General features: G+C 35.4%; 1 protein-coding gene across 1 annotated transcript; it reads right to left on the bottom strand.

The window, feature by feature from the left end:
- Positions 1 to 477: 477 nt before the first annotated feature.
- On the bottom strand, positions 478 to 1488 carry LOC141627766 (protein FAR1-RELATED SEQUENCE 5-like). Its single transcript, XM_074440987.1, has one exon. It carries the CDS (start codon positions 1486 to 1488, stop codon positions 478 to 480), a length of 1011 nt encoding a protein of 336 aa, XP_074297088.1.
- Between the last annotated feature and the right edge of the window lie 14558 nt (positions 1489 to 16046).

Consider the following 16046-nt stretch of genomic DNA (forward strand, 5'->3'; position numbering starts at 1 on the left):
AATTTCTCGTTGAAACCACGAAGAAGTTCAAGCAGCTCATCACCAAGTTCCTCATTATCTTCAACAAGCGAAACTGAAGTAAATACTTCCGACCACAATTCACTTATCTTACTTTGTTGGTTTTCTATTGACATACAATCAGCTAGGAGGGTTGTCATAACAACATTAAAAATGGGACGACAAGTTGCATATTTGCCCCATCTGTCTAATAGATACTCCGTAGGGATATCATCAAACCCTCTATCTTTTAACACCCACAGAACATGCTTACAAAGTAACCCAATTCTTTCAAACATATTACACGAACAAGAAAACTTATTACCACTTAAATCAACTGTGTATACCTTGTCTTTCTCGCGGTCCATTATTGAAATATGCTCATTGTTGTCTTCAGTTGTCCTCGGTGAAAGACCACAAGTAAAACACGCAGCTTGGAGTTCTTCTTGAAATTGATAAAAAATAGTGGTGGTGTAAAATTCAGAGGTTTTTTTTTTCTAGAAGGAGAGGTGTTGATAATTTTGAAGAAGAGTTCTTATCATCGGCAGTCACCTTAGCATATTTCCAACGCTGCGCATCCATAGCCGATTGGAAACGCATCCAAAACTCAACAAGAGTGAGCTGCGGGTTTGTGAAATTTCCAAAGAAGCTATTTTCAGATTCTGACCTTGATGTTGTGCGCATAATCCCACCAAGATATATGTCTCTGAAGTAGGCAGGAATCCAACTTGAATGAATGTCAAACATTGACTTCAGCCACTCATGATCAAAAAGCTCATACGAAGAAAGGATTGATTTCCATCTCAATTCGAATTCTTGTGTATCAATCTCTCCATCCCAAACAATAGAATTTATTTCCTTCAAAAAGCTTGTGTTTTGGCAAATTGTCGGCCCGACTTTGTCTGGCAACTTTTTCATTATATGCCACATGCATAATCGGTGTTGTGTTTTGTCACCAAACACATCTTTTACAGCTTGATTGATGCCTTTGCATTGGTCAGTTATAATTGTAGTAGGATAGCAATCACCCATAGCCTTCACAAAATTCTGAAATAACCAGGTAAATGATTCTCCATCTTCCTTTCTTAACAAACCACCCGCAAAAGTGACGCATCTTTTATGGTTGTCCACACCAATGAACGGACAAAACATCATTTTATATTCATTGAAGTTATAAGTAGCATCAAAAGAGACGGCTTCCCCAAAAAGGGCATAGTTTTTAATTGAGATTGGATCGGCCCAAAAAACCTTACTTAGTCTTTTTTCATCATCCACCTCAAAGTCGAAATAAAATGATGGAGACATAGCCTTTTTTTGCATGAAAGTTTCCAATAAAATCTCAGCATCATATTCCTTGATATATTTCTTAACATCACTTGAAAAGTTTTTGAAATCTTCTAACGAAGCCCCAACATTTTTGTACCCATTTACATATTCCTTAAACATTCTAAAGGAATCCACTGGACCATGATTTACCCTTGAATTATCCATGATCATTTTCTTGTGAAAGAGATTCAAATTCCTAGATTGTTTCATATGAACCATTGTAGTCAAAAACCATTGCGTGTGTGTGTACCTCAACAAAATCATAAATTTGGTATTCACCGGTGTCAATTCTCTTAAAACTAACCTTAGCTTCACATCCTGTTCTCGTAACAGTCCTCTTTCTTTTAGTCCCCTTGTTCCTACTTTTGCCTTCTTTATTACACACACATCGCTTGTGTGTAACAATCCCATTAACCAATTTTGTTGAATCTAACCTTGGAATAAACCCACAAACTTTTGCATATTTGTTGTAAAAATCTATTCCATCTTCCAAATTTGAAAACATCATACCGTTGATTGGTTTTAGATCTTCTGGACAGCTTGGGAATCCAAAAATTGTGTTTTCAGAACCAACTTGTGGGGTTTCTACAAGACAATTTAACCAAAAGGTTGTTATTTTTAAGGCAAGTACATTATATTAGTGAAATCAAACCTTGTAAATGAACAAACCACAATTTTTTTACCTGGTGCATTAGTCAATGGAATCATAGGAGGTATATCATTGTTCATTAGAGCATCAACATTAGAAGCAACTATACTGTCTGCACAGGAAATGACACACAGGAAAACGCATTATGTTCCAAAGATTACTAAAATCAAGAAAAATATAGTCCATAGGTACACATTACTATGATATTAGATACATGCTTACGCTACATTTTGCGTACCTGTTGCATCTGTCAAGGGAAGTACAACCAGTATATCTGAGGCATGGACATTAGTAGCAGGTATACTATCTGCACAGGTACACATCTCATTCAAATTAGATACAATAATTCATATGTCACTATACATCAACAATTTGTGCAGAGAGAAAGAAGTTTGCGATTTTCAAACTGCTAAACATTCATCCAAAAATTTTCAAATGCTATACTAGCTTAATTTTTTGAAAGACTGCTCTACGGTGCACAAAATCATAATCAGTACGAGTATTTATCACATACGGAGCACAGATTTTCCCACCCAAGCCACATTAGGTACACTGTTTTAGCTAGCCATATACACTGTTTTAGCTAGCCAGATACATTTTTTTTTCAAAATAGCTGGAATGATGTATCTAACAGCCAGAGATGTATCTTTGGCTAAGAATTTTATTCTGTCAGAGATATATCTTTTGGCCCCCATTAAACCACCCAAAAAAATACAAAAACAGTCAGAAAAATTATCCACAGCTAGAAAAATTATACAGAGGTACACATCTTTGTGATCCTAGATACACTACTTCAGTTTAGTAGATATATGTATCTGACATCCCGCAATAAGAAAAAACAGAATGTGTACCTATAACTTCTTCATCATTGATTCATCCTCTTTTCCGTTATCACCTACAACACCCGAAGCAATTTGAAATGGATCCCAAATTTAATTGAAAAAATAGTTCCCAAAAATGTATTTACAACAATAATTCATACCTGAATCAGTAGAAGATGATGAAATTATAACCATCCTAAAAATAGTATCAAAACACAAACTAAATTACCATCAAAATCTCAAAATACGATTAAAATTGGTAAACCCTAATTTAAAGAATTTCAATTTGTTCAAACCCTAATTTACGATTTAAATTTTGTAAACCCTAATCTGAGTAAAAGCTTACCTCTTAGTTTCGCATGGGATAGGAACAATAATGGCGGAAAGTAGGATGATTTGCAGCAATTGAGATTCGCGTTTCTTCGATCAAATTTTTTTTTTTTGTTGGGATGAGTTTTTAGGTGAGTGTGAGTTTTATTACAGCGCTTGAACTTTCCTTTTTAGATGGTTCGTACGGTTCGTACGATAAGCTAGTTCGTACACAACCCGCCCTATATATATATATATATATATATATATATATATATATATATATATATATATATATATATATATATATAGTTGTGTTTGTTGAAGTCGAGTTTAGAACTCGAGTCAACGCAAGTTTATTATTCAATTATGCGATGATTGACTAATGAAATTTTATATCTTATTGTAGTGTGATTAAATAATATTTAATTTAATAATTAAGCATTAATTCGTTAAATTAATCGAGGTTTTTGTATTTTTAGAGGTAGAGGTTATTTGTTGAATATATTTTACAAGGGTTATAAATTAATTAAATTGGATATTAAAGGACTCATTATATTTACATATAATGACATAATTATCACTTAAGAGTTAAGTGTATATTAATTATTAGTTTATATTATATAATTGTTATATGATTAAACTAATATTTATTTATGTAAGATAAATAAATATCTGATTCTTATAATTGTGTGACAAACATTACAAATTCAAAATTGTCCATTTTATCTTAAAGTGGCCGAAATATTATATAGTTGGACAACATTTTATTTTGTCTTTTCTTTAATCAACTATTGTTTCATGTAGTGATTTCCCTACTACCATGCTTATGACAACATCTACCCTAATCCACTCATGATCTATTAAGCATGAAAATAAAAAAAGAAAAAGTAATGGTCCACTAAGGGACATGGGGTGACCGGTTTTTGTGCTTATATAGGGCACTTTGATTGCTCAGTTTTCTTTGTTCTAATTTTGCATGGTTCTCTCTAAATTCCTACACAACCACATAATATTATTATTACATTACTAGAGTAGTAACTAAAATAATATTAAGGGATTATAATTTCTAATAATATCAAGTTAATAGCATTAGAAATATTTGGGCAAAATCTTGGGTGCAATTGATAGGAGAGTTTCTACTTTGAAACTTTGGAGGATCATCCAATTATTTATAAGCTCAAGAACAAGGTTGGAAGGAGTTCAACCTTGTGCCCATTTCCGTTTCATTATAATGTAAGGAAAAATCATTTTCTCCTTTTACCTTTTTTTCTTATATATGTTTGCATGTAACTAGATCCACAACATCTAATTTAATTAGTAACTTAGATCTATATTAGATGAGTCTAATAAGAGGGTTTATGAACCTAACAACCACTTCTTCCCTCGTAGCGAGATCCCCCACTAAAGCCAGACCCACCAGAATAAGCTCTAGCCTGGTTGTGGTTACAAAGCTTGAAGCCCGACTGGTTGCCACTTTCATTATCCGTCTTCCGTTACTCACCCACTTTTTCCTTGGCCTTCTTGGCCATATCAACCAACCTCTCTGCATGCCTCGCTCTCTCATAAACCTCTTTCTAGTCGAAAAGCACCCTAGCTGGTAGTTTATCCACGATCTTCAGCATCAAACCTCTCTCAAAACATAGAACCAAACTTAGTTGACTCAACTCCATATCCTATGTGTAGCGTGATAGTTCATTGAACTTGTGATAATACTCAGACATTGTCATACTATCAGTCGTGACAAAGGAGTCGAATTCAGCCCTCAACTTGTTCCGAACATGCTCGGGAACAAACTCGTGCCTCATAGCCTTCTTGAACTCTGTCCAAGAAATCGCGGGCTCACCCATATTCTTATAATACTCACACGCAGCCTCCCTCTCGCAGTGCCACCACACCCCAGTTTGATCCCTTAGGTAAAATGCAGCCTATTCCACTTTCAAGTCGTCCGGACAGTTAACAACCTCCAGAACGCTCTCCATCTCTCGATGCCAGTTATCGAGCAAGTTCGGTGCACCTGTACCCTCATAAGTGGTAGGGTTAAACCGGGAAACAGCGGTGCTTAGTTTGGATGCATCAACAACTACTTCCTTCTTCCCTATGTTCATTAAGGGCATAGTTAGCTCATCATTTTGTTCAATAAGGCGAGCTATCTTATCAATGCTCATCTCATCGTCTTTAGCATAAGCGGAAGATCTCCTTGGCAACATCTTGAGCTTCAATAACCAAACCAAACATAAGCACATAGCCTACGGCTCAAAATAAAACATCGTTCGGCCAAAGAGGTACTCGGTCTAGTATCCTAAGACACTTGGTCGAGTACAAGCCATTCGGTCGAGTACCTTAGGCACTCGATTGAGTATGCCAGACTCGGTCGAGTACCTTCTATGCTTGGCCGAGTGGTCACAATCCAGTAGCTACTGTAAAATCACATATACCCTCACTCGGGTCGAATTATGCTAAAAACGATTTCCAACATATTCCCGACAACTTATATGTAGTCACAAAGCCTATTCCCATGTTGCTATTCTAAGTAGTGCTAGGAAATAAACATTCAATTCATGTAACATGCCACACTATAATATATTATATCCTTCACTTTAATTCTATATAATCCACATCATGATACTTCACTCTTTCTGTAATACCCCGTAGTTTATAAGACCGATACTCGGTCGAGTAAATCGAGTACATGACCGAGTAGAGCCCACTCGACTGAGTGAGGGACCGAGTAAGACATGTAGCTCTGTAAAACATCCTGATGTTGAGTCACTTGACCGAGTGGCAGTTCATTCGACCGAGTGGAGTGTAACACCCCCATTTAATCAGGAGCCTTTAGCTAGGCTTCCTAAATAAATGAGAGCATTACCATCTCGGTTGCCCGAGGTAAATGATACATTGACAGAATAATACGAAGTATTTTAATAAACTTTAAATGAATATTGGTTTATTACATCTGTCCAAACCAAACTGAAAAATAAATAAGTACAAACACGTAGCGGAATTAAATTAGATAAGTTTATAAAATAAAATGAGCAGTCTACTAAAGTGTGCTAAACGCCTAAGGTCACGTCCAAATCATCCTCACGCAGTCCCATGCTCCCAGATCAACAGTCTCAAGCACCTGTCAGTCAATCTGCTCCCCAATAATTGGTGCATCACAGGTGTTTACAGAATACACAGTCAGCCAAATGGTTGAGTAGGATAATTAAACAACATTAAACAACCACGATATATATATATATATATATATATATATATATATATATATATATATATATATATATATATATATATATAACTTCCAAGATATCCAAAGTCAACCACATTATCCACCGGACACTAAGCCTAGGGCCTTCCATTACTCACATTATCCACCGGAGACTATGCCCTGAGCCTTCCAATATACAACCACATTATCCACCGAGACTAAGCCAGGGCCTTCAAATTCATAAACCAAACCAATCCGAATATAGCCATATGAACATGCATAACATACAACTTATAATAATAATAATAATAATAATAATAATAATAATAATAATAATAATAATAATAATAATAATAATAATAATAATAATAATAATAATAATAATAATAATAATAATAATAATAATAATAATAATAATAATAATAATAATAATAATAATAATAATAATAATAATAATAATAATAATAATAATAATAATAATAATAATAATAATAATAATAATAATAATAATAATAATAATAATAATAATAATAATAATAATAATAATAATAATAATAATAATAATAATAATAATAATAATAATAATAATAATAATAATAATAATAATAATAATAATAATAATAATAATAATAATAATAATAATAATAATAATAATAATAATAATAATAATAATAATAATAATAATAATAATAATAATAATAATAATAATAATAATAATAATAATAATAATAATAATAATAATAATAATAATAATAATAATAATAATAATAATAATAATAATAATAATAATAATAATAATAATAATAATAATAATAATAATCCAATTCAATAACCAACTAGAAGCTAACATCCACTCAACATATGAACATCCATGTAATAATCAACACAATAACAACTACACTTGAGTAGTTATCCTACCTGGCAAGCAATTACTCCAAATAAACGCAGCTAAAATCCAATTACAAGAATTCTTCAACGAAACCGTCACCTATCAATATAATAATTACCAATTACTCGTTCACTTAACCAATTAAACTAATTATAAAATAATTAAACTAACTATTCATTAATTATATTAATTATATTATTACGCAAAAAATAATTATAAACCCGTCTCAAACTAAAACAAAACCCGATCATCAATCAAACCTGTCGCCAACCCGTGTCAAAAACCCACAAACACCCTTAGCTAAACATGGTTGAATCCATGTAAACCACCACGCCAAAACACGAGTACAACACCATCTCTCGACCACCATTAACACCAGCCACCACTTCCACCATGAACCAGCACTACCAGCTACCCAGCCACCCTTCTTACACCAGCTACAACAACCTCACTCAACCTCACCACCTCACCCTAACACCCACGACCAAAAACCAACAATAACACACGACAACTCACACAACCTGCAAATTCCACCACCAGACGCCACCAGCAACCACCACCCCTGTCTCCAGTGACCCACGGTGGTCCAGCGGCAGCACCACCTCACCCAGGGTCAGGTCTCACCAACTCATGAGGTTTCTAACACACGGTTTAAGACAAACACCAAAAACACGTCAATTATTCAAAAATCCGGCAACCACCCACGCAAACCACCACCCCCTACCATCTTAACACCACCACTAGCACCGCCTATCCACCATGAACCCAACCAACCCAGGTTCGAGTCAAACAAGCCACGGGAAGTGGAATAAAATGGGTTTTATAGTGCTAATGAACAACCATCCCTTTTCTCGTAATTCCGGTAAACCACCGCCAAAGCCACCGTCTTTAACCATCCCTGACCAACCACAGTGGTCGACGCAACCCCAAGTACCACCCTAAACAATACCAGGTCATTTACGACGTAATACGGGTTCGAAACCATATAAAACACATCTAGGACCACCCATGAAAACCCCATTCAAACGCCTCTCTCACGTCGGTCAATGGTGGTTAACGGTGGGTCCGGTCACTCCCTGGTGGTCCACGGCCAAGGTCAAGGTCAAAGCAAATCATACGATGGTCTAGAACGCGAGTTATAATAGTTATAAAATCAATACATTATATTATAAGACGGTCTTACCTTAAGACGATAACAAAGCTTATTCCTTTTCTTTTCTTCTAGATCTCCATCTCTCTCTATAATTGTGAGCTATTGTGTTTATGAATTTTCTGAGTAAATAAAGGTCTATGTCTTCTATTTATAGTGACAAGGTAATCTTATAGGAAAGTATTAGGAAACGTCATATAGAAGGGTATTAGGAAACTATAATTATATTACATATTACTACCAATTATATTACTATTATTATTATTATTATTATTACTATTATTATTATTATTATTATTATTATTATTATTACTATTATTACTATTATTATTATTATTATTATTATTATTATTATTATTATTATTATTATTATTATTATTATTATTATTATTATTATTATTATTATTATTATTATTATTATTATTATTATTATTATTATTATTATTATTATTATTATTATTATTATTATTATTATTATTATTACACGAGTACATGGCACAATGTACACGGCCCAACATCCAATCCCGACTCATTCATTATTTTATTATATCATTCCGTCTTACTCACTATTATTAATTATAAGTGTCATAATTAATTATTAAAATGCTGAAATCGTAAATATAAATTCCATCAAATTACGGGGTATTAAAGTCTTCTCTCCTTAACAAGAGTTCGTCCCCGAAGTTCACCCATACTACCCAAAAGACACCATTCAGGTTAAAAGAAACACTAACATTATTAATTAAAGATAACCAAACTTATTAAGCACACTTTGGAAACTTAGGAGTATTACATTCTACCCTCCTAAAAACAAACTACGCCCCAAAGTTTCATAATAAACATCATGTGAGAGCATCATGGAAGCACATTAACAAGGTCCAAGAAATGATAAACAATTTCTTTAAAACTTTGGCATAAAACTTAAATTTTCAAGGATCAGAAAATATGTTGCAACATTCAAAAATCATTAATAAATAATCTCTTAACCATTATTTGATTACTTATACTTTTTAGAAAGTACAGAGTGTCAACAAATCATGAGAGAAAGAATCAAGTCCAAAGCTTATAAGGTCAATTTATAATGAATTTTACAACTTGTTTGGTCCAAACAGAAATTTAACAGCTAATTGTCAGAAACTTAGGTCATATTGAAGAAATCGCCATAAAATATAGAGACATCAAGATTTAACGTGGCCTATCAATTTGAAAACATATAAACAGTGGAGTTGGAATCATATATAAACGATAAGTACATTTTTAATGGCAAATTCTAAAAAAACATTGGTCGAAAACATGACTGTACAGGAACATTCTAATCACTGTCCATTAAAACATCTCTTACTCTTAAACCGTAAATCATTCAGGTTACTTTATAACACCCTCATTTATTCAGGAGCCTTTTGCCACGCGTCCCAAATAAATGAGAGCGTTACCATCTCGGTTGCCCGAGGTAAATGATACAAAGACGGAATAATCCAAAGTACTTTAATAAACTTTATATAAATATTTGTTTTATTACATCTGTCCAAACGAAACTGAGAAATAAATAAGTACAAACACGCAGCGAAATTAAATTAGATAAGTTTATAAAATAAAATGGAACAGTCTACTAAAGTGAGTTAGACGCCTAAGGTCACGGCCAAATCATCCTCACGTAGTCCCATGCTCCCAGATCAACAGTCTCAAGCACCTATCAGTCAATCTGGTCCCCAATAATAGGTTCATCACAGATGTTTACAGAATACATGGTCAACCAAACAGTTAAATAGGATAATTAAAAAACACTAAACAACCACGATGTATATATATAACTTCCAAGATATCCACAGTCAACCACGTTATCCACCAGAGACTAAGCCTGGGGCCATCCATTATTCACGTTATCCACCAGAGACTAAGCCAAGGGCCTTCCAATACACAATCACGTTATCCATCAGAGACTAAGCCTGGGGCCTTCTAATTCATAAACCAAACCAATCCAGCATATAGCCATCTAAACATGCATAACATACAACTGATAATAATATTCATCCAATTCAATAACCAACCAGAAGCTAACATCCATTCAACATATGAACATCCATGTAATAATCAACACAATAACAACTACAGTTGAGTAGTTATCCTACCTGGCAAGCAATTACTCCAAATAAACGCAGCTAAAATCCAATTACAATAATTCTTCAACGAAACCGTCCCCTATTAATATAATAATTTGCAATTACCAATTACTCAATTCATTTAATCAATTAAACTAATTATAAAATGAACAAACTTAGTATTCATTAATTATATTATTACGCAAATTAATATTTATAAACTTGTCTCAAACTAAAACCAAGCCCGATCATCAATCAAACCCGTCACCAACCCGTGTCAAAACCCCACAAACGCCCTTAGCTAAACACGGTTGAATCCGTGTCAACCACCACGCCAAAACCCGAGTACAACACCCTCTCTCGGCCACCATTAACACTAGTCACCACGTCCACCGTGAGCCAGCACCACCATCCACCCAACCACCCTTCTTACACCACCTCACTCAACCTCACCACCTCGCCCTAGCACCCACGACCAACAACCAACAATAACACGCAACAACTCACATAACCCGCCAATTCCACCACCACACTTCACCAGCAGCCACCACCCCTGTCTCCACTGACCCACAGTGGTCCTTCGGCACGACCACCTCACCCACGGTAAGCTCTAACAAAGTCATGATGTTTCTAACACACGGTTTACGACAAACACCCATAACCCGTCAATTATTCGAAAATCTGGAAGCCACCCACGCAAACCACAACTCCCGACCATCCTAACACCACCACTAGCACAGCCTACCTACTACAAACGCACCCAACTCAGGTTCAAGTCAAACAAGCCATGGGAAGCGGTATAAAACGGTTTTTATCGTGCTAAAGAATAACCATCCCTTTTCTCGTAATTCCGGCTAACCACCGCCAAAGCCACCGTCTTTAACCATCCCTGACCACACACGGTGGTCGACACAACCCACGGTACCACCCTAAACAATCCCAGGTCAGTTACGACTGAATACGGGTACGAAACCATAAAAAACACATCCACGACCACCCATGAAAACCCCCTTCAAACTCCCCTCTCCCGTCGGTCAATGGTGGTCAACAGTGGGTCCGGTCACTGCCTGGTGGTCCACGGCCAAGGTCGAGGTCGAAGCAAGTCATACGATGGTCTAGAAAGCGAGTTATAAGAGTTATAAAATCAATACATTATATTATAAGACGGTCTTATCTTAAGCGGATAACAAAGCTTATTTCTCTTCTTTTCCTCTAGATCTCCCTCTCTCTCTCTCTATAATTGTGAGCTACTGTTTTTATAAATTTTATTAGTAAATAAGGGTCTATGTCTTCTATTTATAGTAACAAAGTAATCTTATAGGAAAGTAATAGGAAAGGTCACATAGAAGGGTATTAGGAAACTATTATTATATTACATATTACTACCAATTATATTACTACTACTGTTATTATTATTATTACACGAGTACACGGCCCAATGTACACGGCCCAACATCTAATCCCCACTCATTCATTATTTTATTATATCATTCCGCCTTACTCACGATTATTAATTATAAATGTCATAATTAATTATTAAAATGCTCAAATCGTAAATATAAATCCCATCGAATTACGGGGTATTAGATGGACCTTCACTCGACTAAGTGAACCGAGCACTCGACCGCGTACCATGTCGTTGTCCATGTTTACACTGTAATCTTGTGGTAAACCTTATCCCTTATTTCACTCCTACCTTATCCTCAAACTCCCTCAAACACTCACAACTCTCTAGATGTTGGAGCTTGTGTCCTCCACAGTCAGTGTGATAACGTGTATAAATCTCTTATGGTTCACAGGGTATACTTAGTATTTTATCAGTTGATTAACGTTTATTAATAACGGTTGGCATGCTAGAAGTTTGACGTTATTATCATAATGATGGCGGTGATCAACTGGTCCCTAAAAGTCACACCTAAAGGATGTGTTTGAGAGATGTGATTATATGAAAATATAATCACATTGAAGCCTTATATGACTAAAAGGTTAGTCCATGTTTTTGACTAAAAGGTTAGTCAAAGTGATGATGAGATGATTATTTAATACAATTAAATAATATTAGCTGAGACGAATTAATTGTTAATTCGTAAATTGAATATAAACTGTTATATTTAATTATTGTATATAATGTTAGCTTAAACGAATTAAGATGTTAATTCGTAATTAAACGTAAACGGTTATATTTAATTAGCAAATTATAAATATGTTGTATTTATAGTTAATGTATATATTATGCGAAATTGTCATAATAAATAATTACAGACCGGTATTAATAAATCGACTACAAGCTGTTGTGTGTGGACTTATTAAATACGTTACGACATTAATGACAATTGAAATATATACACATTTTATACAATATTAGAATAACCGAAAATAAGAAGATATTCTCCTTATTTTTTTCGGTTGTTACACGAAAATTGGAAGGAAAAAATCTTCCCTTATTCTCCTCCTTTTACACAGTTAAGAGGAGTGAAAGGGGATCATTTTTTACTCACTTCTTTTTGACCTAATTCTCTCATCACTCAAAAACGCTAAAATTATTAGAAATTAGGGTTCATTTTTCATGGACATAAAGATGTCACACAATTTTAAGCCATCATCTTAGTTTATTAATTCTCGCATGCTAGATATTAGTTCACTTAAAATGAATTAAAATAAAGTTGATGGGATCTTCCTCTATAACTAAAATTGAGACTACTCTTTATAAGGGCAAACAACTATGAATCCTTTCTTCGTCGGTAGGCATATAGGACCTTACTCTCCAAGTGACCCTTTCTACGTTGGGTAAGTAGTTTTTGTTGACTTATTTTACCTCAACATTATAATCCGAAGAGTTTCTCGTGATTATGATGGACTAAAGATAGAATTTACAGAAATTTATCAACCAAGAATTCTAACAGTAGAATTAGCCAAGAGGCTGGCTTATCAATTTACAGATAATTGAGTCTTGGGATCATTTATATAATTCTTGAGGGAGGTCAATTATATAAATGCTTGAGTCTTCGCTTATAACAGTTTTGCATTAGACTTAAATCATAACGATGAGTACGCTTATTGTGTTTTTATTCTTCTTTTCGCAGTGTAGAAATCGTTTTATATTGATAATACTGCTTATAACAAATGGCTGGAAATAATGATATCCTTATGCCAAGTGCCACACTTGCACGCGAGTTCTGGCTCAAAACTTTCATGGACCACATGAATCAGTCCACCCGACTGAAGAATGACGGGTCCAACTTTGCGGACTGGGAGGCATCATTAAGGAATGCTGCCATTGCTGACGGTAAGCTCAAGTACTTAACTGAGCCAATACCGCCAAACCCAGGCCCCAATGAAAGAGCTAACGAGTCACTTGCTTATAGTGACTTCGTCATGGAAGCGGGTGTGATAAAGAACGTACTCATCTTTGCAATGGAAACCAATTTTCATAGACGCTTCATTGCCTAAGGTGCAAATAAGATTTTCACCAAGCTAACTAACGAGTCCACAAAATCACAAAGAATCGTTACTTATGAGCATACCTGTCGCTTCTTTGATGCGAAACTCCAGAAGGGCCAACCGGTTAGCCCACACATTCTTATAATGATTAAGAATGTCGAGAAACTGGAGGCACTTGATTGCAAAATCAGTGAGAGCATAGTCATTGACCGTATGCTTCATTCACTTCATGATGGTTTTGCCCTTTTCAGGGCAAATTACTACATGAATGACATGAAGAAAAGTCCTCATGAGCTACACTCACTTCTCGTACAGACCAAGAAGGATATGAAATTGAGTGGGAGCATGAAGCAAGATGTTCTCATGATTTCCAACAAGAATTAGGGTAAGGGCAAAGCTCACGGCGACCTAACTGTAGGAAAACCAAAGTTTAACAAGTCAGGAAACGGTAAGAGTGGGCCTGGTGAGACTAGTGGCTCACAAGGCAAGGCAAAGAGCAAGGACGGTAACGTTGAATGCCACCATTGTCACAAGACTGGACATTGGAGGAGGAACTGTCCCGTGTACCGTGAGGACATAAAAGCAGGTCGCGTCACTCCTGTTGGTATGTCATCTTATATTCATATGATTGAGATTAACCATGCAAGTTTCGGAACTTGGGTACTTGATCTTGGTTGTGGTTCTCATCTCAATAATCATTTGCGGGGCCTAAAAACATCAAACCCCTCGCAAAGGGTCATGTGGACTGCGAGTCGGGAATGGAGCACGAGTTGTCTGCGGTCTCAATGGGAACATACGTAATCCGGCTCCCTAGTGGTTTTGAGTTATATTTATATAATCACACTATGTACCCAGTTTATCTAAGAATATTATTTCTGTTTCCGTACTTGATAAAGACGGTTTTTCATTTTCAATAAAGGACAATAGCTGTATTTTCTCTTTTAATGAAATGGTTTATGACAAAGCAGTTTCCATGAATGGAATTTATATCTTAGATCAAACCACAGATATATTACATGTTAATAATAAGAAATTAAAGGTTGGTGACAAAGATCAAACTTATCTATGGCATTGTCGAATGGGACACATAAATGAAAAACGTGTAAAGAAACTCATTGAAAGTGGAACTATTTCCACATTTGATTTCTCATCATTTGGCACGTGTGAATCATGTCTTATTGGCAAAATGACTCGAATTTCCTTCAAAGGTGTTGGAATGCGCGCTAATGACCTAATAGGACTCATACATACTGATGTATGTGGACCTATGTCAATCACCGCAAGAGACGGCTATAAATATTTTATCACTTTCACGGACGATTTGAGTAGATACGGATATGTCTATTTAATGAAGTATAAAAGTGAGTCTTTTAAAAAATTCAAGGAATACCAGAATAAGGTTGAGAATCAACTGGGAAGAAAGGTTAAAGCACTCCGTTCAGATCGAGGTGGCGAATATCTTTCAAATGAGTTTGATCAACACCTTAAAGACTGTGGAATAGTTTTACAGTTAACTCCACCTGGAACACCTCAATTAAATGGTGTGTCCGAACGGAGAAATCGAACACTACTTGATATGGTTCGATCCATTATGAGTCACACGGTAGTACCTGATTCATTATGGGGCTTTGCTCTTTTGTCAACTGCTCTTATACTTAACCGAAGTCCATCTAAAGCTGTCGACAAGACTCCATATGAAATGTGGAAGGGAACGGTCCCTAACTTGTCCTTTATTCGGGTTTGGGGCTGCGAGGCTTATGTCAAGTGGAGACACGAGGATAAGCTTGGCCCGCGATCGGTCAAGACATACTTTATTGATTATCCAAAAGGAATGTTTGGTCATTACTTCTATTCGCCTACCGAACATCGAGTTTTTGTTGCGGCTAGTTCAAAGTTCTTAGAGAGAATTTCTCGAGAACAAGTCAAGTAATAGAACCTTCGAGCTGTCGGAGATTCAAGAACCAACAACCGAGGAACAGATGAAGGAAGTTGTTCCTTCAACTAATGATACGGTTAATATTCCTCATGAACCTAGGAGGTCGGGTAGAGTCTCTAATCCTCCAGACAGATACATTAGTATGGTCGAGGAAAATGACGTTTTGCTCCTAGAGAGTAATGAACCCGCTACCTATAAAGGTGCCATGACTTGTTCCG

The sequence above is a fragment of the Silene latifolia genome, chromosome Y (genome assembly GCF_048544455.1).
Source record: "Silene latifolia isolate original U9 population chromosome Y, ASM4854445v1, whole genome shotgun sequence".
Lineage (NCBI taxonomy): Eukaryota > Viridiplantae > Streptophyta > Magnoliopsida > Caryophyllales > Caryophyllaceae > Silene > Silene latifolia.

Excerpts from the sequence above, each read along its gene's own strand:
- LOC141627766 (XM_074440987.1), bottom strand. The coding sequence starts at position 1,488 with ATGGATAATTCAAGGGTAAATCATGGTCCAGTGGATTCCTTTAGAATG.